Source organism: Histomonas meleagridis (assembly GCF_020186115.1).
Source record: "Histomonas meleagridis strain 2922-C6/04-10x chromosome Unknown contig_14, whole genome shotgun sequence".
NCBI classification, from domain to species: Eukaryota; Parabasalia; order Tritrichomonadida; family Dientamoebidae; genus Histomonas; species Histomonas meleagridis.
This window is the reverse complement of record NW_027150770.1, coordinates 346,917-374,041: the sequence shown is the minus strand read 5'-3', so window position 1 is coordinate 374,041 and position 27,125 is coordinate 346,917. Positions and strand designations below refer to the sequence as shown.

Below are 27,125 nucleotides of genomic sequence, written 5' to 3'. Positions count from 1 at the left end.
TTGCCACCAAAACCATGCAAGTTGAAAGTAATGACATAGTCGAAATACGCAGCCTTTTCTCTGATATCGAAAAGGAAATAGAAATGTATGAACAGGAAAAAAAAGATAAAATTCAGCAACAATTAATCATTGAGTATCGATCCGTTTTAAAAGATATATTTAAAGATCAAACAATAGAATCGCTTACTGTAAATGAAGGCGAAAATGAAATAATTCAAAGAATTTGTCAAATTGTAAAAAAGTGGAAAAAGAAACCCGGAAATATTCCCGAGCTTCGCTTTAAAGCAATTAAACTTTCACAAGAACTAGGCCTCAAGATTACAACAGCAACAAGAAATCACAGAGAAACACTATTAAAGTGGTACCAACTTTACTGGGATGAAATTATTCCTTTCTTGGATAAAGTGGAAAAAACAGATGAATAAGTGTCAAATTATCAGATGTTACAATAAAACATTTTTCAAAACATGTTTTGAATTCACAAATCCCTTCATTAAGAGATTTTTCGGTTTTTATAAAATTAATATAATGATAGGCTTTTAGCTGAAATTGTTTTAAGCTTTTTTGGTTCAAGACTTACTTAGGCTAATTGTTTGAATGATTCATTTGGATTTTTTTTTTAAAATGATTAGTTATTAGAAAAAAGGAAAATATAAAATAAATATAGCTTTGCGTGTTGTAACACTAAAATTCATTTTTTATGCAAAAAATTTTATTTAAAACAATATTTTGTTTCGAATTCTTTTCCATTTACTGAAAAAGAAATCTCGAATTTTTGATTTGATGGATTGCTAAAGTTTGGACTTAATCGAAACACTCCCTTTATTACATCACCTGGTTCTACATTCACAGGTTCCTTTAAATAAAATATGGTTTGATCCCAATGTGTTTTCTTGCTGAATGGAGATGTTGAAAATTCAATTGTTGTTTGCTTACCAACAAACATAACATCAAACCACATTACAAAAGCATGCATAGTCTCTTTTCTACAAATTTTAAGGGAAAATTCAGAATTTACATTAAAATCATCAAGTGAACAATTTCTTAGATCGAACTCCGCAATTTTATATGAATCACTAATGACATTTTTTTGAAAACAAATATCGATATATGGTTCAAGAAAGACAAGGTCCAATAAAGAATTAAAGGAAAACCCGTAAGCGCTTTTGTAAAAGCCAAATCTTTCTTCATAATATTTTTTATCTTCCATTGCTGACATATATAAAAATGCTTTTGTAGGAAAAATTGTTCCATCTGGCTTGAGATATCGGTTTCTTGCTAAAATGACAGAAGGAAGAATTGTGTCGTAAAGAAGACAATCACTTATCCAATTGCTTATTATTAAATCAACTTTTTCTGGAATAATAATAGACTCTATTTCTCCTTCAAGTAGTTCAATCTTATGAGAAAGATTATTAACTTCAATAATTTTCTTTGTATACTTACTAATAGAAGATTGTTCAATTGAATATACTTTTTTAGCTCCAAATTTTGCTGCAAAAAGAGATAAAATTCCGGTGCCACATCCTACATCAAGTACAACTTTACCATAAAACACAGATGGATTCATAATTATAGCATTTCTAAAAGCACTTACATGAATTTTATCCCTCAAAAATTCTTCATGGAAACTAAAATGAGAGTATTTGTTGTAATAATAGTCACATGATTGTTCTTCTTTTGTTTTTTCCATTTTTTGCCGAGATTTTCACATAACAAGTCAATAACAAAAAAAAATAAGTTTTATTGTGCATAATATATTGGTCCAGGCCTAATTTCTGGCGGTACCGGCATTGTTGGTTCGAAGTTCGGCATTTGCTGCTGGAATCTTGGATCAATTCCTTGCATTTGCTGAATCGGTGGTTCACATGGAGAAGCTTTTATTGAGCGTCCACCTAAAGAAATGTGGTTTAATTGGTTTACTGCTTCATAAGCATCTTGTAGTGATGGAAACCCCAAAAAACAAAATCCTTGGTAAAGATTTTCACCACCAGCAAACTCAATAAAACGAACAGCTCTTAATAGTTCCTCTAAGTTAGAATGAAAAAAAACTGAATTTGTTGTGGGTTCACATCAAAAGGAAGGTTTGAAACCCTTACCCACGCAAGCATTTTAGTTAAAGTTTCTACTTAAACGAGAGCACTTTTCCTATTTTAAAAAGTTTCTATCCAAGGGCGCTCTAAAATAACGTTCTCCATCAATTCAACAAATTATTAAAAATATAATTTGATAATGTTTTCCAACAAATTTTTATTTATGAACAACATTTAGTAAAAAGGTTTCCTAGATCTTAAACTTACAACTGTTTTTTCCCGCATTCCTTTTTTGTTTGTTTTTGCTTTGTATTCTTCCAAATCCGGCTTACTTGACTCTGCTTGTCTAATTTTCTTCAAGAGCATTTCTCTATTTATATCTGTTGTTTTAGGTTGTATTGCCAAATCATCGAACACATCAATTTCCAAAGCATCGATAAACTTGACGCCATTAAATTCGAAATCGTAACCATTTTCGTCTCTAAACTCATATAAAAGTTGCAAAAGCTTCTTTTGAAGCTTTGGAAGTTGTTCTATTTCTTTTCTTCTTTTTCTTTCTTCTTCTATCATTTGTTTTGCCGAAGAAATTTTTTGTGTTTTCGAAATTATATTTTTGTTCTTTAATGTGTCTTTAATTCGCTCTATTTGTGTAATTAATTCGATGATTGGCTGTGATTTGATTCTTTGCTGATTTAATTCGTCGTATTTCTTACGTAAATAAACAACTTCTTCTTCAATCGATGTATTCCCTTTAAGTTTCGGTCTGTTTCGATTCGGTACTCTTAAATCATCACAAAGTCGAATGATTTCTTTACGCAATGCTTTGGCAACTTGTGGTAAGCGTGAATCTTGTTGATCTTGAAGAAACGAAACTTCGTTTTTGAGTGTTTTAATTACGTCAATTGATAAATCTGTGGGAAATTCAATTTGATCATTTTTATCAATCGCTAAAATGACATAAAGATATTGGATCTGTTCAATGAGTTCTTGTATCTGTTGACTTCGTTCTTCTTTCGTTTGCTCTAATTTATTTAAAGCTTCGTTAAGAATCGAAATATTAGAATCTGAAAAAATTTCGTTTTCGAAGATTTGCTGTATATCAGTGGGAATTTCTTCATTAAGTTGATCGCATATATCAATAATATGTTTTTTGTTTGAGTAAAATAATTTTTTGTTTTGATCTTTTGTATCTTTAAGATTTGAAATCCGTCGATAATATCGTTGAAGTCTTTCTTTGGTTAAATCTGTGTCACCTACATAAGCAAGGTCATCTTTTTCTTCTTCTGTAAATCCTAATTTTTGGAATAATTTATCAATTTTGATTTGAACATTATTAAATTTTTGAATCCTTGTTTGATATTTTGCTTCGAGATCTTCAATGGCTTTTTTTGTTTGCTTAATTTGATGTTTTAATGAGCCAGAAAATCTTGGACATTTTAAATTTTCGCCAAAAGCAAATTGTCGTTGTTCGTATGCATCTTGGAGATTACTTAATTTTTCCTTGATTTTTTCTTTTCTTTCGGTAGCCTCTTTGATAAAATTTTGGTATGATTGATTGAGTACCAAATTTAACTTTTTTATTTCTTTTACTTGCTCTTCTTCTGAATATCCGATTGCTTTCCATGTACTTATTAATGAAGGATCAATTTTGAATTTAATCAAAGAATCCTCCATAAAGAAGAGAAGGAAAAAGGATTGGTATAACGGTCGTTATTAGACTACTTAACGTACAAACAATAGGGGTGGAGTAAACCGTTTATACTTTTTTGTGATCTCTACGATCAGCTTTTGGGGCGCCTCAATTGTATTTGGAAGAATGATCTCAGTAAAAGAAAAGGAAATAATTAGAATTCAAGAAACAAATTCTTCCAAAGGATACACTTCATCATACTTTAAAATTGGGAGATCTTCTTTTTATTTAATTTATAAAAATACAGAAGTATTATTATTCCTATGTTCTTCATCATGTATTAGCGATAGAGATCCCAAAGCGTTTTTTGTCGAAATAAAATCCCAAAATGTATTTTTATCAGTCGTAAAATTTTCAAAATCCCAACCATTCTGCAGAATCGAAAATGTTTCTTTACCATTTACTATCCGAATATGGAGTAAAAATCCTAACAAAGTTCCTTATGTTGGGATTACTAATGTTTTTGCAACATGTTACATTGCGTCAGCAATTCAATTTTTATCCAGAGTTACACCTTTTGTTGACCTAATTCTTAAGCAAACACCAGAGCCGGATACAACATGCAGTGAACTTCAAGAACTTTTTATTAATTCTGCAAAAGCAGAATCACCACTTAAAATCAGAAAATTTGTTTCAACCTTTGGAAAAGGCGCATCTCAAATGCTTTTTCAAGAACACGATGCACACGAATTCATCCTAACGTTATTTGACAAATTAGACAAAGATTTAGGAAAAGAATTTGAAAAATTAAGAAACGAAATTTTTGGTGTTATTGGAACACGTACCATCGAATGTGAATCTGTGGACATCAAAAGTTCATCAGAAGAGCTTGCAAGTGATATTGAACTTCAAATTCTTGGATTTTCAAATATGATTGATTCTCTCAAAAGTCTCACAGAATCTGAGCCACTTAAGGGAGACAATCAATGGGATACTGGAACAGAGCATGGAAAGCAAGATGCGGTTCGTTATTTTCTTTACAAGCAGCTTCCACCATTTTTAACATTTCATCTTTGTCGATATGCATATATCCCATCTTCTCAAAATTGCGAAGAGGTAACAACAGCATTTGATTGTCCAGAGACGATTGATATGAAACCTTTTTGTATCCCTGAATATAACGGGCCAACAAAATATGTTTTAATGAATGTTATTGCGCATAGAGGTAGTATGCAATCAGGGCACTATGTAACATACTCCCAACCTAAGCTTGATGGAAATTGGTATCTGTTTAATGATTCTGTAGTTTCTCAAACAACTCACGAAAAAGTGCGTGACACTTTTTCTGGAAGCGGTGGATTTTTTTCAATGATTTACTCATTCTTCTCTGCAAGTGATTTTATTGCTTACTTAGTTGGATATGTAAGAGAAGATTGGATTCCTAAATTCAAAAAAGGACCTACGTTACCTGCATCAATTGCTCCTCATATGTCAGATAAGCATCAAGCAAAAATTGTTTATTCAAAAGATGTAACAAGCTATCATATTTATGATAGTGGAAAACAAGTTGAATGGGAAGATGATGATAAGACATTTGATGATTTATTCGAAGAAAAAGATGTTGATATATTCATTGAAATTCCTTATCAACATAATCTAATTGGTCCTATCAACAGAAACGAAAGAGCTTCTGCATATACTATTCCTGGATTTCTTACAACTTTTATTGCCATTCCCAACGATCAATCAACAGATCCTATCTTTTTCATTAAAGATAATACGTATGCAGGTGCATTTAACAAAAACGAAGTTATTCAGAAATTTGATCAAGAATATCAATTTCGAGTCGATGGTATTCCAATCGAAAACGTAAACGGTCTCCCACTGGGGACCGTTATTTTTGGGGTACCCCTAAAGCCGATAAAGCTTACGATATCAAAAGTAGAATATGAAGTATCACCATGTACAACATATGAAGAACTTCAATCAATGATTGATCCAACACACCCAGAAAATATTCTCTTTTATAGTGGTCATACAGAACTTCTCCCTAAAGAATATCCTACTGCTCTTCAGCTCCATATGATGGGACCGTTAACTTTTGAACGGTTTGAAGCGACCGTTAATTCTTTAGATTTATATTTACAACTTACGCTTAATTTATATGATTTAAATCATGTTCAACATAATAAATCATGCCTATGGATCAAGAAAGGCTCAACTATTACTGACTTAATTCAACGTATACCAAATTGGTTTAATCTTAAAACAGATAAATCATTACATTTTAACATATCAAAAGCAACGCCTTATGGCATCTCTAGTATAATGAATTCGGCTGACATTGTTACGTCAAATAATTTACGAGTTGATATCCTTAAATGTAATGTTCCCTTAACAACTCGTGAAATTACAGATGAGCTTGAAGAGAATAACCTGTCAGCGATAGAAGTCCGAAAGTGTATTTACGAGGGGCAACTCCTAAGAATGAGTACGCTTGGGTTCTTCATGGCAACAAGCATAACAACCGCCAAGTCAATTGCCAAAAGTGCCATATCAAGCAAACCGATAAAATTTCTGATAACTCAAAGGGGAACGTTTATGGGCGGTTATCAAATTGAGGGAAATTACCCAATATCAGAGCTTATGCAGAAGCTGCTTGAAAAAAGAGGTTGGGCTGATGAAAGGCCAATTTTGTTGTTACAAATGAACGAACCGAAAATAGATGAAAATTGTGATGAATAAGTAAAATAGTAATTGGAAATTGATGTATTTTATTAAGAATTCGATTTATATTCATTGATGTTTCTATGTTTAATTGATGGTTTTTCAATTTCATTACATAATATTATGTCTCCTCTATTTATTATCATGAGAGAATCAATTCCTTCGTAATATGCAACATTTCAACTTACAGTAATAATCTGATTATTTCTGTATAACCACTTGAAGATGTTTTCATAAGTGCTGTACTAAATAATTTAAATAATTTTCGAATATTATTTTGAAATATAAAATTATTGAAATAAATATAAAATAAAACAAATAAATATTTTTGGCATTAACATCAATTCCTTTTTGTTCGAGAAGTAAATAAAACATATTAATGCTAAAAATATTTAATTGTTTTCTTCGATTATTTCGGAACGAAACATCACTTAGTGACGAAGAACTCAATGAAGTTCATTTTTTTCGTAACAAAAACGTCAATTTGTATACAGTTTCTTTAGAATCAAATCAAGAGAAGTAGTTCAAGAACTTCTTTTTCTTTGCCTGCACCTGTGCTATTCCCTCCACGTAATCCTCGTGCGATATCACGTCCGCGTTTCTTCTCAATGCGACCATTCCCGCCTCCACGCACACAGCCTTCAGCATCGCGCCATTAAAGTCCTCTGTACTTCGCGCGATTTCCCGAAAGTTAACGTTCTCGTCTGTTTTCATGTTCTTCGAATGGATTTCCAAAATTTGCACTCGCGCGTCCTCATTCGGCATTGGCAACTCGATTTTCCTGTCCAGCCTTCCGGACCTGAGCAACGCCGGATCGAGTACGTCGGGCCGATTGGTGGCGCAGATGACTTTGACATTGTCCAATGATGTGAATCCATCAAGTTGATTCAGAAGCTCCAACATCGTTCGCGAGACTTCTCGTTCGCCGGTGATGTTATCAGAGTCATTACGCTTGCCGCCGACTGCGTCGATTTCATCGATGAAGATAATTGTCGGCGCTTTACTTCGCGCTAATTCAAACGCTTCACGAACAATCTTCGCACCTTCCCCAACATACTTTTGGACAAGCTGTGGGCCTGCTAAACGTAAAAACGTGGAATTGGTGTTTGCAGCACACGCACGCGCTAACATTGTTTTGCCTGTGCCGGGTGGGCCATATAATAGGACACCTTTGGGTGCTTGAATTCCAATCTTTTTAAGACGCTCGGGCTCCATCAATGGTAATACAATTGCTTCTTTGAGTTCTTGGATTTGTTTGTCTAATCCACCACATTGCTCATATGTTTCGGTTGGCTTGGAATCAACTTCCATGGCTTTAACACGAGAGTCGTAATGTGGTGGAAGCTTCTCGTAGATTGTATATGTGTCGCGACTGACTGCAACTAATTCTGAAGGTTCAAGATCTGCTGCTTTAAGTAAACCTGATATTGGAAGGAAGACCGTTTCACGTCGAGAAGTCTTAATGACGGCTGATAATTCTTCCCCAGATCCTTGATAAATATCTTCATCATCTCCTTCAACAAGTTTGAGAGTTTCCACAACAGAGGATATAAGATAAGGGGTTTGCTTCAAACGTGAAATGATCTCCTTATTTTGTTTAGCATGCTCTTCAAGTTCTTTACGTTTATTGGTTAATGAGGATAATGTACGTTCTGAAATTCTAATGTTGTTCTCAAGTAGCTGTGTGTTGTACTTGATTTCTGAAACAGATTTTTGTGACATTTCATTGATTAATTCTTGATCAACTTCGACTTCTTCGTTAGTCATGAAAATATGGAATTGACTAACTTTGTTTCATTTATAGTTGGCCAATTAAAGAAACCGTTAAATATTTTTTGAATGCATTTTTAACGTTATTATTATCAAAACATTTCTTTTTTTCTGCATTTAGATGTGTTGGCCACTCAGATGTTATTTTATGGAAATATCACAATATCTGGAATCCTAAAAATATTTTTATACAAATTATTACAATGTTTGGTAATTTCATTCATGATGTGTTTTATATTTCTGCTGAGGATTGTATCAACATGAAAAAACCTTTTATTGGAGAGGATTGTAGCATCCTTTAATGGTTATATTGAAATATTTAAATTACTTCTTGAAAAAGAAGGAATTGATATTAATGCTGAAGTAATTTATATTAATTATCTGATATTTCAAAATAATATTTAGAAATTATTTAAATTTTTTGATTCAGCACTTATAAAAGCATCTTTATATGGTCGTACAGAAATCGTTAAATTACTTCTTGAAAAATAGAATATTGATACTGATGCTAAAAATATTTTTTTGTTTTATTTAAAATTAGCTGATAAATTTGGTGAAAAAAACATGAAAAATGCAGCACAGCATATTATTTCATTTAATGACACCAAAAAATTATTTAATATTCCTAAGATGTTTATAGAATTTTTTACTTTTAAAGTTTAATGGAAGTCTATAGAGTGCATATAATCATTATCAGTCATATAAAAAAAATATTTGTTCTTGAGTCGAAATACAATGTCAATAATACGTACTGTGACGCGAAATTCCTTAAATCCTCAAGCACGACAAACTTAACAATGTCAACTTGTTAACATAAAATTTAAAATTAAATTATAAAAAGTATAGATCGCAAATTTATATTATTATTTATTGAAGTAAATTCATTTTAGTAACAGATTTTTTAAACTTTGGACCTATTTCTGTAATTTCATTCAAGAACTTAGTACAAGCAGCTTTGCATTTTTCCTTCGCAACAGTCACCACTCTTTCCAAAGAGCTTTGTAAATTCTCGAAGAAATCCAAATCCGAAGTTATTGACAAATAAAAGCCAATCAAATCGAACACGATCTCAGCCTTATCCTCATCTCTCATTAATTCCTCAAATTGCGGCAATAATTGCGCGAATAATCTTTTCCACGTTTGAGCTGAATTTGAGTCCATTGGTTGTTTTAATAACAATTTACAAAGCTCAAATTCTACGTCCCAATTTTCGAGTGGAATTGATTTTATATGCGAAATCAAAGCCTCATTAATCGCAGCGCTATTCCAAGTGCTTGTTAACTTTCCAAGTTGTATTTGCCCTACAACAGATTCAATTGTGCATCTTTCAGTACAAACATTTTCGATGTTTTTACTTCCGATTCTTTTAAATAAATCAATGAGTAAGTTTGATGAAATTGTACCTAATTCTGATATCATATGAAGTGCTAATGACATTACGTCAATGCTTTTTGTATGATCAATGATTTTGGTAATTAATGTTTCTTCATTTATATCAACTAAAAGTTGTATTAAGGCAACTTGAAGTGTAGTTCGATCATCTTCAATTAATGAATTGATTTTGTCCATATACGAGGAAATGATATCAGGACTAATTGGTATGAGATATCGAAGAATATGAATCGAATATGGTTGATAATCTTCGATTTCGATCCCATGTTTAACATATCCCGAATACAAATCGCATAATTTCGTGGTAAAAATTTTTTCTTGAATGACGGAATATGATAATATGACATATTTAAGTTCTTCATCATCACAACATTCAAGAATTTTGGGTAAACGAATGTCACGTGAAGATTCATCCGATTCTGTATATGAATAAATAAGTTTTACTAAGTTGGGTATGAGTGAACGATCATTTAAATATTTACGATATAATGGAAATGCTTGGTTCATGAAAAGAGTTGAAAGAATTTGTTGTTCTTTTTCAGAAAATGCTTGCGCAATCGAGAAAAGAAAATCAAATATGGAGGGATTATGTAAAATGTTCTTCGATATTAATGAATGGAATAACCAAAAATCAGAAACATTGTTACAAATACTTTGAGAAATACTTCTAATATAATGCGATTTAAGGTGATTGATATATTGTGGAAAAATATCAGATGATGAAGTAGTACTAGAAGAAAATATAAATAACACTGGATCGATTGCAGAAGGATTAGATTTTTTATTTGCAATCAATTGATCAACCAATTGAACAAAGGATGATTGAAGATTTTCAGAATGTGCGAACTCAAAAAGCGCTTGATTAAGAATTTCAAAAAGAGATGTGTTCTGAGTTGTTTGCTTAGTAGTTTCTGTATTTCTTTTGCTCCTCTGTGTTTTTGTTTTCCTCATTTGTACGTTATTTGATGAACTTTATATGAACTTTATTTGGAATCATTGATTATCCTATTGACTTAGCAAAATGAGTTCAGAGGCACGATGGCCGAGTGGTTAAGGCGTGGGATTTGAGTCCCCATGGGTTTATCCCTCATCAGTTCGAATCTGGTTCGTGTCGTTTTTTTGATTTTTTTTTTCAAAGGCAATTGCCGATATAAATTTCAATATAGAAAAAATCATATTTCACTGAAAATTCCTTATCGTCAACTTAGTTGTATTTTATTTATTAAATAGCTTCGAGAAAAATCCTTTTTTCTTTTCTGTTGCCTTTGCGATTATTCTTTCCCAGGGAGCGAAGTGTGCATCCAAGTGATCTACAACCTTTTCGACCACTCTAATTTCGAATGGCTTTGATCCTTCTAAAATTTCTCTATCCTTTGTCCAATCGAACAAAGCGCTTCCTGTTGATACGCCATAAGGGTTTAGTTCCACGACGAAACATTTTCCTTTAATCAATGCAAAATCAATAATGCAGCTTTGCTTTGCTCTTTCAGGAAGAATCGGTAATAAAACGTCATTGAAATACTTTTGGAATGTTTGCCCTATCTCGTCTTTGTGTGCAGCAATTTCTGGGAAATAGCACTCTGTCTGGTAGTGGGAAACCGCCGTCAGTTTTCGGTTGTACACAAAACCTCTGTACTCTTGAGAGCACTCGAGGTCCTCGTTGAACGCACGGACGACGAGTTTGATGTCAAACCAATCACCATCCCCGCTTGCGTCAAGGAAAATCTTGAGGTCAGAAACAATTCTAGAGCTCCATTTCATCATTTCAAATGCTTCATCAGAATTATGAACGCCAGAGGCTTTGATAAATGAGTTACGAAGGGCTATCATCTTTTGATTATCATCTTTTATGTTAACTTTGTTAAATTCAGCTTGAAGATATGGAAGAAATCTTTTTTCCATTCGTGAAACTGCATCTTTGGCACTACGACTGGAAAGCTTAACGAAAACTCGCTTGACTTTATGCGTGGATTTGATTTTATTGATGGCTTGTTCAAGTTCACTTTTCAATGAATTAAATGCAGATTGTTGTTCTGGTGTCATTTCTTTGTCAATGTTAAAACACCTCCATGCAGCAGCTTGCTCTTTTGAAACAGAGATAAAGCAAGTTGGAAACATTTCAGTCTTGATTTGATCATAATAAAGATGCATGCCAAAATCTAATAATTTTTCTACTTGCTCTCGCTTTTGTTCAGGTGTTCCATGGAGTTCTCCATCTTCTGCAGGGAGAAAAGCAACAGTTCCTTGCATCTTTTTCAGAAAAAATGATATAAAACCGTTTTTATTCAAACGTCGACTTTTTCTGTTGCATAAACGATTACGAATTCAAGTTTCACATCACCATGTAAATAAAACTGAATTTTTTTTCTCATTGAGTGCGCATGAATTCCATTTTTTTTTTTTTTTTTTCCTCTCTCTCTCTCTCTCTCTCTCTCTCTCTCTCTCTCTCGAAGGCCATGTGTCATTAATAAGCTTAAATATTTTATACAAAAATTCACATCAAAGCTAATGATCTCAAAGATTGTGCAAGAAAAATCGCTTTTATGATTTCTGGTGATCATTTTCTTTTCGAAATTTTATATCATAAATTTATTATTAATATACACTCTGTTTTTGATGCTTCTTGAACTCTTTATATCGAGATTTTTTTTTTTTGTTTCTTCATCTAGTCTATTTTTTATAATTTCTCATATCGACTGATCTTGAAGCATTACCTGAGATTGATCCTTGGACAGGAATTCCTTGATCATTTTTAAATTATTAATTTTTGAAATCTTCCTGAAAGCTCATCATAATTCAGTTCATGATCCGCACGCCTCATCAAAAATCGTATTGCGGATCGATTTCTATAAAAATACCTATAAATTCTTTATCTTCATCTTTGTTAAAACAACATTTGATGAAAATAAAAACATTTGTTATTTTGCATGGATGTAACTAAAGAGCTGCTTGTGCCAATCCCAATCCCAATAATTGGCTGATTTTCCAAATTCCAGTGTTAAAAACAATAATATATTAGGGCAATTTTACATCTATATACATAAAGTGCTGCTAGATTGGAAGTTTTTTGCATCAAAAACGGTGCAAAAAAATCACAATATTTTCATATTGTTCGATTCATAATTACATCCGAACGTACAATGTACTTATTTTTGAAATCTGACTTTGCGAAATTGTAAAAACTTTGAAAAATCAATTTTAACCAATTAAAGACGCTTTTAGTGAAAAAATTATTTTTATTTGTTTAATCCTTTAAAGGCTTTGCATAATGACCATATTCGTAGCTTTAGATCTGTATCTTTTATTTCTTTTTTAGAATTTCTTCAATCGTTTTTTCAAAAATTTGTTCTTTTAAATTTTTTCCTTCAATTTTTTTTTCTTTTTGATAATATATTTCTGTGTTCTCATTCTGTAACAATTTTGAAATGTTGTCATTAAGTGAATGGATCTGAGATGATTGGTAATTTATATAATTTAATAGTTGTTGACATGCAATTTCGAGTAAATTCTTGGAAGCCGAAACATCTTTATATTCTTGATGAATTTCGGATAGGAATTTTTTGAATTCTACAGCTGTCATATATGTCATCGCAACTTGGCCACTAAAAAGGATAACGTTTAAAATTCTTATCATTTGGATTTGTGTGTTTATATGGTCATTTCAATAAAGATTTGTTTATTTAATGGATATACAAAAATGTTGGATAAAATGATTTCTTTGAAAACTTTCAAACATTTTTTAGAAGAGTAATGGAATTTATTGAAACAGAGAATCGATTTTGAAATCAATTTCTAATAAAAATATTATTATTATTTTTTATTTTGAAATTTGCAGAGGGTGATTGGTCTAGTGGAATGATTCTCGCTTTGGGTGCGAGAGGTCTCGGGTTCGATTCCCGAATCGCCCCTGAATTTTTTTCTTTTGATATTTTTTACTAAAGTAAGTAAAGCAATTTTGTTATTTAATTTATTTTTTATATAAACCAAAAACTTGAGAAGATCAAAGATAAATTTTGGGTATTATATTGGGTCATATTTTTTTTTTAAATTTTAAATAATGAACTCATCCATAATTCGAATTTGATGTTGTGCTTAGTGTGTTGACCTTAAACCAAAAGCTACCAATGAAGTTAAGCTTTTGCAGCATTTAAATGCTATATCTGAAAAGTGTAGCTTGTGATTCTAAACAAACCCCTTTGAAAAAAACGGTTTGGTCCTACCTTTCTTCATAATGCCTCTTTTCCACACAAAGCAACAAGAACCAAAGAAGATTGAAACTACAGTACACATCCAAAAGCTTGTGTACGATTCACGTCGTAAATTAAAGGCCCAAAAAGCTATCAAAGAAATCGTCAGGGTAGGACAAACCCTTATGGGCACTAAAGAAGTTAAAATTGATCAAGAACTCAACAGCCGCGTTTGGTACAGAAGCAGAGCAAACCCACCAGCACGTGTTCGTGTTCTTTATGAGCGCAAGGTTGATGATGATGGCAAAATGATTACGACAGCATCATACGTCGATGTTCCATCATTCAAGGGTCTCCAAACGGAAAAGAAAGAATAAACAATTCCTTTGAAAAGAAATTTAACATATTCTCATTATTTGTAGTACTACGACTACATATTTTTCCAATCCCACAAACAACTTCCTCTAAAAGCAAAAAAATAATTTTACAAATGTATAAAAGCTGCACATAAATTTTAACAAAAACAATAAGAAAATATGATATCCACACTTTATTGCAATAGGGATTTAGAAACACACCATTAAAACAAAACGGAAGCTGGTACTTACAGCAAAGGGAAACGCACAGGTCTGATCAGATGTTACTTAGTGGCCATATGGAACGAGGAAATCGACAAGTTCCAGGCAACATGCGAAGTCGGAATGAGTTTCTCCGACAATGTCCTGAAGGACTTCACCGAGAATTCAAGGCTGATTGTGACGAAACCCAATGTTAAGAGCTGTATCATATGTATTTCCTGAAGAAATGATAAATTATTATAGATGAACAAGAATAAAATGCAAACATAAATTTATTTGTATTTATGTTTTTGTTTACTTTCTTCTACAAAACATATTTTGATCAGAAAAGCATTCATCAAAAAATCAAATGTCTCCAAATTTTATTGATTATATTTTTTGTTAACACAAAACAAGCATAGGATACAGATACAAAAAATCTCACAATATATTTCAGATGATTTTTCAAATGATTATAAAAATGTTGCAAAACATGTTGTAATTATTAATGTAGGAGAGCTTGAAAATAATGCATTCAGATTTTATTAACATCAGCAATAATTGGTGAAACTGTTAAAACTATAAATAATGGAGCATTTGCATCACTTAAAAATTAGAACACGTACCATTTCCAGAGAAAACATTGAGTGGAATTGGAGATGGAGCATTTTATGAAGTATTTCATTAATTAATATTACAATTCGATGTAATAGCATTGGTGGTAATGCATTTTATATATGTACAGGACTTGAAACAATAACTTTAGATGCAGGCGAAGTATTGGATCTGATGCATTCAGAGGATGTACAAAACTTATGAATATTCATATACCAAGTTTTGTTACTTCAATTGGAAATTCATTTTTAGAATGTACAAAACTTCAATTTATTAATGTTTCAGATGAAAATATTGAATATTTGAATTACGAAAATGATGGCGTTTTATATTCTAAAGAAATTACACATATTATTAGTTATACGAATGGGAAAAGTAAAACATTTACAATTCCTAATTCAGTCACTTCTATTATGAATTATACATTTGCTTGTTGTAATAATTTAGAAAGAACTGATAGCTTCTATGGGTTCTGGTAAATCATATACTTTCGTAGAAATTTCACCAAATCTAAAAATAATGATGCATTATATATCATCCAGAATATTTTACTTATCATTCAAATTTCATTATTATTACTTATATCGAAAATGTAATAATAAACACTGATGATAATAATACATTAATTATCATTATAATCCTCATTGTTATTGTAATATTTATAAAATTTGAAATGATAAAATAATTTATATGATCAAATATCAAAATAAGAAACGAAAACAAAATGAAGAAGAAATGAATATTTCAGATGAAAATAATTATAAAATTAATGAAATAGATAGATACATTTTCAGTTGGGATTAATAATTCAAATATTGAAGAAGATCTATTTGCAGACGATTTCAAAGAAGAAAAATTTATAAGTCAGATATAAATAAACATATTTTAAGAACAAAATAATTTTTTATTTATTTATTTATTTCATACAAACATTTTTGTTATTTAGCAAATATAGATTATTTGACACGTTTACATATTATTATATAACATTAATGTATGTATTAAATTAATAAAAGACAAAGAATTTCCAAATGCTTATAATCTTACACCTAATTGGCTGTAGATCTCATTTTTGAATATCAAATAAATAAATGAAAATTATGTTCGTAAACCATATTTAAAATTAAGTGTTAAATCTAGTAATATAAGTTTTTTATTATAAAGCTGTAAAAATACCTTTGCTATTATTATTGTCCATCATATATTTTTTAAGGAGCATGATCATAAGAATAACAAGATAATTTTATTTTGCTTGATCTCAAATGACCGTTTAGAGAATAGAATACGTTATGCGTTTAGTGTAATTAATTCGAACAAACATAGTGAATATACATTCAAATGAGAGTAGCTAGCAAAAAAGATGTTTACTATCCTTGGCTAATCTATTTTGCAGTAGTATTCTTTAGCATTCTCTTAGTTAGGGGATGCTACAAATTTGAATATATTAAGGAAATTTCCACTGAATTACCAACTCAGCCAATTCCATCAAGTTACCTCTGTAACATGAATAGATCTTCGGGTATTGGAAGCACAGCTCGAGATGTTGTTCTTCTCTTTGGTTCTCATTTTGCACCTGGACTACAACTTTGCATAAAATCACTACGTTCCACAGGATGTAAAGCTCGTATTATTTTATTTGGAGGTTCTAGCATTACATCAGATCAAACAGCGCTCAACTTTTTCAAGTTAATGAATGTTGAATTAATACCAAATTGTGATGAACCCAATAAGAGAGAATATGTTCCACATATGCTTCGTTATGAGTATGAACTTAACTGGCTTCTTAAGAATTCAGGAACCATTGATCGAGTCTTACATACAGATTCATTTGATGTGTTTTTCCAAGGCGATCCTTTTTCGGAGCATGTTCCTCATGATTCTCTTAAATTTGTTGTTGAGCCACATCAAGTCAGGAGTTGTGGTTGGAACTATGCATGGATATATTCATGCTATGGTGAAGAAGGACTTAAAAAGCGCTTAAACAACTTCATCATTTGCAGCGGTTCCATCAGCGGCGGTTATCTATCGTACGTGGCACTTTTGAAACTAATGATTTCACAAAAGGAATGGAGCACATGTTATAAGGCGAGTGAAGATCAAGCTATTCTTAATTATTTGGTTTGGAATCAGGACGTAAGAAATGCCGGTATTAAATATTCGTTCACTGGATGTGACGATGGATTTTTCACTGTTCAATGGTGCGCAATTGAAAAAAAGGTGAAATTTAATGAATACGGACAAGCTATAACAGAGGCGAATACGGTGCCAAGTTATATTCATCAATACAATAGAATTCAATCATTCACAGATTTCTTGTTCCAAAAGTGTGGAGTTCAACAAAAATAAAAATGTTATAATTTCATTATGTTTTTAATAATAAGTTTTTAATATAAAATTTTATTTATTTGTTCATTTCATATTATGTTTATTAACATTGTTAACTTTGGTATTGCAAAGAAGCATTATTAACCGATCCTTAAGTGGGAAAAATTATGTAATTTCATCTTTTCTTGTTTTAGAAGTAATTATATTTCGTTTTACAAGGCACATTCATAAGTACTGTTCGAAATAATTTTATTTATTTACACCATATATAATAATAATCGAATTTATTTTAACAAACATTTTATTTATTTATTAAAAATCAAAATCGAATCTTAGTTTCTTTGCTGTCTTCGGCGTGTTCTGTATTTTATCAACGAAATCCACCAAGTTTTCTGGCGGCTCTATGCCTGACGCCATAAAATGCTGCAACAAGTCCACTGCGAACTGTCCGTCTCTTGGCGTCATAAGTGTATATGCAACGCCGCTCCTCCCAGCTCGCGCAGTTCTTCCAACTCTATGGATGTAACTTTGTGGCTTTTCAGGTATGTCCAAGTTTATTACAGTGTTTATGCCATTGATATCAATTCCACGAGCTGCAATTTCTGTTGATATCAAAAATCTGATTTTCCCAAATTTGAACTTATTGAAGGCTTCATCTCTTTCTTGTTTAGTAAGCTGTCCATGAACATAACCAATATCATTAGTTTCGAGTTTTAATTCTTCATATAATTGTTCACAAAATTTTTTGTCTTTGACGAAAATTAAAACAAGGCCTTCATCAAACTTGTTTAAGTTTTCCTTTAACCATTCGCGTTTCTGTTGTGGTAGGTCAAAAATTAGAAAATTATGTTCAATGTTCTCTTGGGGTGCCCCTGTTCTTCCAATTTGCACTTTTGCAGGGTAATGAAGCGAATTATTCGAGAGCTCATTGATTTGTGGAGGTAATGTAGCTCCGAATAACATCGTTTGTCTGTCTGGCCTAATGTAGTCGAATATAGAACGAAGTTGTCTGAAAAATCCAGATTCAAAGATTTTATCAGCTTCATCAACAACAACAAAAGTACAAAATCGCCAATCTATTTGTCGAAGGAACTTAATGAGTCTTCCAGGAGTAGCAATTATGATATCTGTACCTTTAATGATTGAATTTATTTGTTTAAATTTGAGATTACCACCTGTTATTTCAGTGGATTTGATTGTGGTTGATTTGATGAGTTGGTGTAGAACAAGTGCTGTTTGATGTGAAAGAAGTTCTGTTGGTGCAAGGATTAAAGATAATGGACCTGTAACATTTTCACTTTCTTTTTGTTCCTTACATTTTTTGACGTGGTATATCAAAGGAAGAAGAAAACAAAGAGTTTTACCTGTGCCTGTTGGTGATACAACAATGAGATCTTTTCCAGTAAAAGCAATTGGTATTGCTTGAGCTTGAACAGGAGAAGGAGAATTTATTTTATTTGCTTCCAAAAATTGGTCAAATCCAGGAAGTGTTTGAATAAATGGTTCAAATGAAAGAAGTGGTGAACAATCACTATTTGTTACTGTGATTTCGTTTTTAGTTTGGAATTCTATTATTTCATCTTTGTTTGTTTTGTCAATAAAAGCTTGCATTTCTGGAAAAGTAATAACTCGTTGAAATGGTGGATATTGGATTTTTGAATGATCAGGAGGTAAAATATATTCTGGCTCATTATCATCAGGTTCTATTTCTTCATTTATTTGATCATTGTATGCTTCAGGATTTACAAATGATCGAATTTTTTTTTCTGGATCTTCAGAATCTGATTCATCAGAAAATTCACCAATATTTACTTCTTGTTTTTTCTCTTCTAAATTATCAAAAAAACTATCGAATGGGTCAATTTCTTCATTTTTATCACCCATTTGTTATTGGCTAAAAAGAAAATTATCAAATATTATTGACAGAAAATTTTTTTGTCAAATTTTTTTTGATCAGGTAAAAATAACGGTTTCTAGGGGTTTTTGACTGCTTTATATAAAATAACAAGATGCCTTCAGACAACGATGATTTTGTTCCACAAAAAGATTCTAGAACAAGATCAAACTCATTGACTAAAGTCAATAGTATGAATCAAGATGATTTTAAGCGTAAAAAACCCGAAAAACCACCTGAACAATCTCCATCACCAAAACCTAAACAAGGAAGATCACGTACAACTGCGCCAAAGGCACAAGAAGTTGGGCCTATTCTTCACTTTGATAATGATGGGAAGGATGATGGTTTTTCGAATATTTTTGCATCAAAAGAGCCATGTGTTATTCCTCCAGTTATTCAATTACTGTACTCTCCAAGCACTGAAATTGGAAGGCTTGATGTTCCTATTGATAAATTAGATTGTTTTGATCAAATTAAAGATATTAACGAAATAATTTCGCTCACTAAAATAGCAAAGGATTATATCCCATTCTTGTATAGCTATCGTTCCATCATGAAAGCTATTAATTCTGATAACCTTCCTCCTGACCAAAGATTAATTGATACTTCCATGTCTGATAAAACGAAAAGTGGGCCAATTACAAAAATCTTTAGGGAAACTTTCAAAGGCACAATTGAGCGTCTATGGAACTTAAAAGAATTCTGTACCCAAATATCAGAAACCATCAAAAAAATGTTCCTTTCAATACAATATGAGCCATCCGATGTTTTCTTCCGTTACCTCACAGATCTTTTTGATGTTGTTTTCAACATTGATTATCTTAAACTTGTTAAAACAGGATTTCTTAATGATTTAGCATTTGTTAAAAGAGATACTGAACAAGATGAAGAAACTAAAGACAAAATCTTTAACCTACAACCTTGGGTTCCATCACCATATTCTACTCTTAGTTCAATTCGAGATGCAATAAATAATGAGCTTGATAAAAGTAAGCCAAAACAATCCAAATATTTACATGTCTTTTCCAAGTATCTCAAATATTGCGTTAGTTTCTTTTCAGGCAAATATGTTTTACCACAAGAAAAGAATGCATTAATCATTGGTATGATCTCAACTATATATATTCAATCCAATCCAAAGAACCCGCAATATGATATCTTTGCGCAAGCGGACCTTTCACAAGTCTATTCCATCATTGAAGGTAATCCAATTATTCCATTATATGGTGAAAATAGTTTTGCGCCAGGATATATCTTAGCAGGTATCCAAGGCTTTAAAGCTGAAGAAACTAACATAGCTACCACCGCAGAAAAGCTTAAGTCTAAAGAAACGCGTTGTCTTCTCAAATATAGGCTTAACGAATTCCAAGAAAAATACAGAACTTTACTTCAGATCACTACTTCACTAGTGAAGGATGAACCTGCTACAACTCAAGACCTCTTGCAACTCCTCCAAGGTATTGCAGAGATGTCCATAGCCATCACCAGACAATCTGCCTTTAAATCTATTGTTGTAGCTCAAGTTAGTGATGAATCGATCAAAAAATTTGATCGAGCTGTTCGTTTTAATTATACGAAAGATGACTTAAATGCACTTATTGAAGTTATTGGATACATTAAAACACTTAGTTGTGCGATTATTAAAGCCGAAGAAAAAATTGTTGATTATGCAAATACAACTGTTAATCGAGGAATTCAACAATTCATCCAAAATGAAATAGAACAACAACTTGTACGAGCAATTGCAGCCAAAGATAAAACGTCCATTAATATATTACGCCAATTACGTGATGCATTAGGACATTGGGGCAATAATGATCCGAATCAAAAGCTTGCCAGCAAATCATCCAAAATTGTTAGTCATAAAATTGATGATTCAAATGCCACAGTTACAATTAACCAAATTGATATTGTCCGAATTGAAGCCATTAAATTCATCACCAAAGATAGTCCATTTATGAAGAAGATTAGTACCTTTACGCCAGCACATATTCGTTCTAAAGATGTAGAAGAATATCAAAAGTTCATTAATGGATCTAATGAATGGTATTATCTTATTAAGTATATTGATTTAGTCAAAGAATCAACAAACTTAGGCTCATTATGGTTTAGAGAAGTTTTCTTAGATATGGATAAAGTATTACAATTTCCAGTACGTTCATCATTACCATTTATTTTAGTTGAACATTTACTTACAACTGATAATCCATCATTACATGACTCAATGTTATTTGCATTTGAAATATATAATGATGCAGCATTTACTGCATTAAATACATTTAAGTCACGATATTTATTTGATGAAGTTCAAGCCGAAGTTAGTTTATGTGTTGATATGATTGCATTTACATTTTCTGAAACATTTTATAAATCTTGTCGAGAAATAGCAGCACAAATGGAATTACCTAATGAATATGTCTCTAAGAATACATTACAACCAATGCGTTATAATATTATCTTAAGACAAAATCGATTAGAAATCTTAGGTGCAGCTGTTGATTTTAATCAAATTGCTACTGGAAAACTTAATCAAAAGATGCGGAAAGAATTAGAAAGTTATATTGAATTATTAACTGATTTTAGATTAGCTCCATATGTAGCACATTTAATTAAAGTTGCAAAGACTACACATGAATTATTATTACAATATCATTTACAAATGGATCCATTTGATACTATATGGCAACGCGCATGTCAATTTACACAACCATTAGTATTACAATCACGTTTAAGTACATTATGTATTGATTCATTTGATTTTGATCATATGGTGTTTAATGTATTATCACAACGATTTATCTTTAGCAAGTCAATTAATATTAATCCAGTTACATTAGAGAGTTGGGCCAAAGAATATGTCCAAATTCATACACATGAAACTAATTATGTTGGCCAAGAACATTTCGAAGCTTTAGTTTACTTATTAAGTCCAGGAGAATTAAGTATTTTAGTACAACGATTAATGTTAACATTCCAAGAAGAAGTTATGCAAATGTTTACTAATTATTCACATGTAGCTACATCGATACGATTACTTAAACCAGGTACACGTGATGACTTATTAGGATTTTATTCATTTATAAGTGACGCATATAACCAATTTACACATCCATCATTAGGAGCGTTATTAAATTCGATGCGTGTCGTAGGGAATATGATTGCATTCATATGGTGTTTAGATAATCATATACCATATAAAGGGAATACTTCATTAATATCACCATTCTTTAATGTGCTGAGTGAAATGTTAAGTAATACAAAGGATTTGTTCATACAAGAAGGTCTGAATCTGGATGAAGAAAATACACATTTGAACTACACGTTTAGTATCATATGGTCTGTGTTGGAATTCATCATATGTTCGCCAGGTACAATTAAATTGGGTGAGAATGACGTGCAGTTAATGAATAGATTCGGTGATGGCCCAATATTTTGTGCTCATACGTTAATTACAATTTGTAACCAACAAAAATATTACGAATTTTATTCTTTGTGCTCAAGAGTAATGATGTTGTCAAAGGCTGAAAATACAAAAATGGAACAAACAGAGTTGGAGGAGTTCTTGAAGAAGGCAAAGGTGGTGAAGCAAATAAAGTTGTTCGCAAATGTAGTGGCAGGACCGTTCTCTATGCAAAATAATAAGTAAAAATCTTTAAATATGAAATGTAATGAATTTGTTTGTAAATTATGAAACATAACGTGAAAAATGAATGTGTTTATATATGAAGTGATGAAACAATGTAAATGTATTTGATGAATGTGTTTATATATGAAGTGATGAAACAATGTAAATGTATTTAATGAATGTGTTTATATATGAAGTGATGAAACAATGTAAATGTATTTGATGAATGTGTTTATATATGAAGTGATGAAACAATGTAAATGTATTTGATGAATGTGTTTATATATGAAGTGATGAAACAATGTAAATATATTTGATGAATGTGTTTATATATGAAGTGATGAAACAATGTAAATGTATTTGATGAATGTGTTTATATATGAAGTGATGAAACAATGTAAATGTATTTGATGAATGTGTTTATATATGAAGTGATGAAACAATGTAAATATATTTGATGAATGTGTTTATATATGAAGTGATGAAACAATGTAAATGTATTTAATGAATGTGTTTATATATGAAGTGATGAAACAATGTAAATGTATTTGATGAATGTGTTTATATATGAAGTGATGAAACAATGTAAATGTATTTGATGAATGTGTTTATATATGAAGTGATGAAACAATGTAAATGTATTTGATGAATGTGTTTATATATGAAGTGATGAAACAATGTAAATGTATTTAATGAATGTGTTTATATATGAAGTGATGAAACAATGTAAATGTATTTAATGAATGTGTTTATATATGAAGTGATGAAACAATGTAAATGTATTTGATGAATGTGTTTATATATGAAGTGATGAAACAATGTAAATATATTTGATGAATGTGTTTATATATGAAGTGATGAAACAATGTAAATGTATTTGATGAATGTGTTTATATATGAAGTGATGAAACAATGTAAATGTATTTAATGAATGTGTTTATATATGAAGTGATGAAACAATGTAAATGTATTTGATGAATGTGTATAAGTATGAAGTGTTACAAAGCGGACAAATTTTTCGTGTCCAACGGTCAAATTTTTGTGGCCTGCACTGTATTTACTGAAAATATAATAGCGACGATTACAAAATTATTAAGAAAGTATTTTTATTATATCTAATAATCAGCCTCGTAATCATAATATGGGGAATTATTCGGGAATGTCATATTTAACTCATTACCCATATTAATATCCGATGCCGCGGTATGAATTCTACCCAAAACATTATCTACTTTTCTACCGAAAGGCTTTGATATCAGAGATACCACTTTCACGATCAAAGGTCTGCACGGTATTCTCACTAATTTCGATAAGTCATTAACTATTACTTCTATGAAAGACAAATCCAAATTTCCGACTTCAGCAATTTGTGAAATTAAAACATTTCCATTTTCTGCGTCGCTTTTTATTGCGTTACAAATATCGAACACTAATTTTAATGGTAAAATATCATTAACATTTACGCTTATAGTTTGTGGTTGTCTTGTTTCGATTACAATCGAATCAATTACATTACCTAATGATACTATATCTAATTTACAAAATTTTTCGAGTGATGTTAATAAGTCACAAAACTCTTTCGGTAATGCATCGAGGACATTTCTAAGAGATGTTTCTTTCGTCATTTCATTTAATGGATCAAGCATCATAAAGAATGCTTCTCCAAGTTTATCATTAATTACATTTAATACATCAGAAAGTTTAAAATCGGATTTAATAATGTTTCCTATTTCGTTAATTCCTTTTGTTAATATGTTATATGTGTTACCAAGTTTTAATGAGTTAAATATTGGTGCTAATAAATTAATAATTGGTGGTATTGCTTGGCCAACAAGATGTACAATCATGTCGATTGCTTTACTATTTATTATATATAAATTCGCAAATTCGGTGGTCTCATGAATTGTGTTCTGTAAATACGTTGTTAAAGTTTGATCTTTAAGTCCTGCAATAACATCATGGAAACTTTTAATGTTATTAAATGATGCTTCACTATAATTAATCATTTTAGTATTGATAGAATAATTTGTGAGATTTTGTATCATTGTGACGTTTTCTTTAGTAATTGTGTTATTAAGATTTCGTACTATGAAATAATCCTCGATTGGAATAGTCTTGTCTGAAAGATCTTTAATTGTTTCACATAAAATTCGATAATATAATGCGCCTTCGAGAGTGGCATTGAAATATTGTGCTAATGAAAAAATGTCTTTAAGATTGGTAGAAAGGGTATATCGCTCGGCTGCATCAATTACTTCTTGACAGCCTTGAGCTATTTGTATAAGTGTTTCATTTTTAACAAAATTGGCACAAATTTGAAAAACATCAAACGTATCGTTAACCGTTGATGTACAGTAGTCAATTGCTGTTAGATAAAAAGTGACATTAGTTTCATCTAATCCAAATGAATCAACTAAAAGAGTTTTAAGATTAGGATGCCCAGTAGCAAGTTCCTTGGCAAGTGGAATGATGTACTTTTCGGCATCTTCTTTATATGTAGTCCAACCACAGAGAGTAACAAGAAATGAATAGAGATTACTTCTTTCTGTCATATTAAGAACTCTATTACCAAAATCTTCAAGATGATGCATACGGCCTTCAAGAGGAGAACTATTGAAATCAAAGATCTTAGAAAATGGTCCTTTGAGAATTCCCCATAAATCTGATATAAGATTAAGAGCAATAGCAAGAAGATCAACAACACCTAATAGACCGTGAAGAATTTGGTTTCCAAAAATACTTGCATTCATATTGTTATCATTATTGGCTGTTGATAAAGCATACGAATATTCATAAAGATCTAAGTAGTTTTGGATACACTTCTCAGCACCAAGGAATTCATATATTTGCGGCCATGTTATTTTTGTTTTAGATAATAAATTTATTACAATTTTGTACACACCTGAAAGTGGAGCTGCATCAATACCAAGAGACTGTATAAGATCTTGAAGTGAAATTTGGTTTGACATGGTGATGTTGTCAATTGCTTTTTTAAATGAATCCCAATATGATACATTCCAATTCAAAAGACCGAAAAAGTCATATCCAATTTCGATGATTGGATAAATCATTGTGTCTTTAAAACCAATTAATCCAACTGTAAGAAGATAAGATTTTTCTTCAATTGTTTGAGGAAGAATTCCTAAAACTTGTGTAATCATTTGGTTGTCTATAATATTAATAAGGGTTGATACGTCAAAATCAGGCGCAATTGTATTAGTAAAATTCTCAAATTTTAATTGAAAATCTTCTAAACCAGCAGCCTTGAAAAATTCTCCTACAGTGTACTCTTTTCCTGATAGGCGGATCAGAACATCGAATATATTTTCTTTGGCTAAAGAAGGAAAACAAAATATGGAAAAAAGAAGAAGCATCCTTCTTACCAATGAACTCGATCAGATCGCTATTCAAAATTCAGTGTAAACACCCATCAGTATGATGAGAATTTGGATCATATTTGAAATAAACGTTCGTGCGGTTATTCTGCGAATTGAGAAGGGGTGCCTCACCGAAAGCTGGAATGCACATATATTAAAACAGGAGATAAATTTATCATTCAGCCATGGTTCCGTAATTAAAGTACCGTTAAACTTTTGGATGAATTGTTATCGTACAAGCAATCATATAACTATTACTACATTTAATAATAATAATATTTCTAATTTATTAAATTTTAATAGTTATATATTTAGCAATATAAATAATAATAATATACCAAAGTTAATGCTTATTCAATCATCTTCATCAAATTCGGTGAAATTAGGATTTGTAATATTTCCATCAAATAAGAAAAGTTTGATACAAATATATTATAAAATAATTAATCGTTAAAGGTTCAAGATATCCAATCTCAATACCGTTAAAACCAAATGAAATTGGACTTAATAAATTATACACAATCGAATTCATGAATACAAAATTTATTTAAATAAAAATGATGAAGATGAAACTTTCGATGATAAAAAACAAAATTTGTTATATAACTTAAGTCGTAATTTAATGAAAAATGAATTAACAAAAGAAGAAAATATTAAAATTATTAAACATATTTACCAATATCCAAATTATGCAAAATATTGTCGAACAATTATATTAAAATCATTGAATGATAATAATAAAAATAAGATAATAAATGATTGGCGCGATGCTTAAATTGAAGTAGTGAAAGAGAAAAAAAAAATAAATGATTGGAACACATTGTGGAGAGATGTTATGGTACTGCCTGATGAAAAAAGAAGTCGTAACAGAAAATATTAGAAAATTACAGCCGGTGATAGAATGAGAATTTGCTATTGTAAATGCTTTCCTTTGATAATGAAATATTTTGTAAAAAAATGAATAAACAGAAAAATAATAAATTTGTTATC

At 31.0% G+C, this 27,125-nt stretch overlaps 10 protein-coding genes across 10 annotated transcripts; 4 read left to right on the top strand and 6 right to left on the bottom strand.

The window, feature by feature from the left end:
* Positions 1 to 2,267: 2,267 nt before the first annotated feature.
* On the bottom strand, positions 2,268 to 3,707 carry GO595_001444 (Protein regulator of cytokinesis 1; the record flags this gene model as incomplete). The annotated part of the gene is made up of 1 exon (XM_067914243.1): positions 2,268 to 3,707. The coding sequence occupies one exon, from the start codon at positions 3,705 to 3,707 to the stop codon at positions 2,268 to 2,270; it is 1,440 nt and encodes a 479-aa protein (XP_067778436.1).
* A 676-nt stretch (positions 3,708 to 4,383) lies between these two features.
* On the top strand, positions 4,384 to 6,408 carry GO595_001443 (Clan CA, family C19, ubiquitin hydrolase-like cysteine peptidase; the record flags this gene model as incomplete). Its single annotated transcript, XM_067914242.1, has 1 exon — positions 4,384 to 6,408. The coding sequence occupies one exon, from the start codon at positions 4,384 to 4,386 to the stop codon at positions 6,406 to 6,408; it is 2,025 nt and encodes a 674-aa protein (XP_067778435.1).
* A 492-nt stretch (positions 6,409 to 6,900) lies between these two features.
* Positions 6,901 to 8,157, bottom strand: GO595_001442 (26S protease subunit regulatory subunit 6a; the record flags this gene model as incomplete). Its single annotated transcript, XM_067914241.1, has 1 exon — positions 6,901 to 8,157. One exon carries the CDS (start codon positions 8,155 to 8,157, stop codon positions 6,901 to 6,903), a length of 1,257 nt encoding a protein of 418 aa, XP_067778434.1.
* An 870-nt stretch (positions 8,158 to 9,027) lies between these two features.
* Positions 9,028 to 10,059, bottom strand: GO595_001441 (uncharacterized protein; the record flags this gene model as incomplete). The annotated part of the gene is made up of 1 exon (XM_067914240.1): positions 9,028 to 10,059. One exon carries the CDS (start codon positions 10,057 to 10,059, stop codon positions 9,028 to 9,030), a length of 1,032 nt encoding a protein of 343 aa, XP_067778433.1.
* Positions 10,060 to 10,767: 708 nt separating this feature from the next.
* GO595_001440 (cell division cycle protein) lies at positions 10,768 to 11,802 on the bottom strand (the record flags this gene model as incomplete). Its single annotated transcript, XM_067914239.1, has 1 exon — positions 10,768 to 11,802. The coding sequence occupies one exon, from the start codon at positions 11,800 to 11,802 to the stop codon at positions 10,768 to 10,770; it is 1,035 nt and encodes a 344-aa protein (XP_067778432.1).
* Positions 11,803 to 13,783: 1,981 nt separating this feature from the next.
* On the top strand, positions 13,784 to 14,116 carry GO595_001439 (large subunit ribosomal protein L31e; the record flags this gene model as incomplete). The annotated part of the gene is made up of 1 exon (XM_067914238.1): positions 13,784 to 14,116. The coding sequence occupies one exon, from the start codon at positions 13,784 to 13,786 to the stop codon at positions 14,114 to 14,116; it is 333 nt and encodes a 110-aa protein (XP_067778431.1).
* A 2,133-nt stretch (positions 14,117 to 16,249) lies between these two features.
* Positions 16,250 to 17,257, top strand: GO595_001438 (uncharacterized protein; the record flags this gene model as incomplete). The annotated part of the gene is made up of 1 exon (XM_067914237.1): positions 16,250 to 17,257. The coding sequence occupies one exon, from the start codon at positions 16,250 to 16,252 to the stop codon at positions 17,255 to 17,257; it is 1,008 nt and encodes a 335-aa protein (XP_067778430.1).
* Positions 17,258 to 17,548: 291 nt separating this feature from the next.
* On the bottom strand, positions 17,549 to 19,120 carry GO595_001437 (ATP-dependent RNA helicase DDX42; the record flags this gene model as incomplete). The annotated part of the gene is made up of 1 exon (XM_067914235.1): positions 17,549 to 19,120. One exon carries the CDS (start codon positions 19,118 to 19,120, stop codon positions 17,549 to 17,551), a length of 1,572 nt encoding a protein of 523 aa, XP_067778429.1.
* A 125-nt stretch (positions 19,121 to 19,245) lies between these two features.
* GO595_001436 (cytoplasmic FMR1-interacting protein) lies at positions 19,246 to 22,779 on the top strand (the record flags this gene model as incomplete). The annotated part of the gene is made up of 1 exon (XM_067914234.1): positions 19,246 to 22,779. One exon carries the CDS (start codon positions 19,246 to 19,248, stop codon positions 22,777 to 22,779), a length of 3,534 nt encoding a protein of 1,177 aa, XP_067778428.1.
* A 1,094-nt stretch (positions 22,780 to 23,873) lies between these two features.
* GO595_001435 (uncharacterized protein) lies at positions 23,874 to 25,919 on the bottom strand (the record flags this gene model as incomplete). The annotated part of the gene is made up of 1 exon (XM_067914233.1): positions 23,874 to 25,919. One exon carries the CDS (start codon positions 25,917 to 25,919, stop codon positions 23,874 to 23,876), a length of 2,046 nt encoding a protein of 681 aa, XP_067778427.1.
* Positions 25,920 to 27,125: the final 1,206 nt, after the last annotated feature.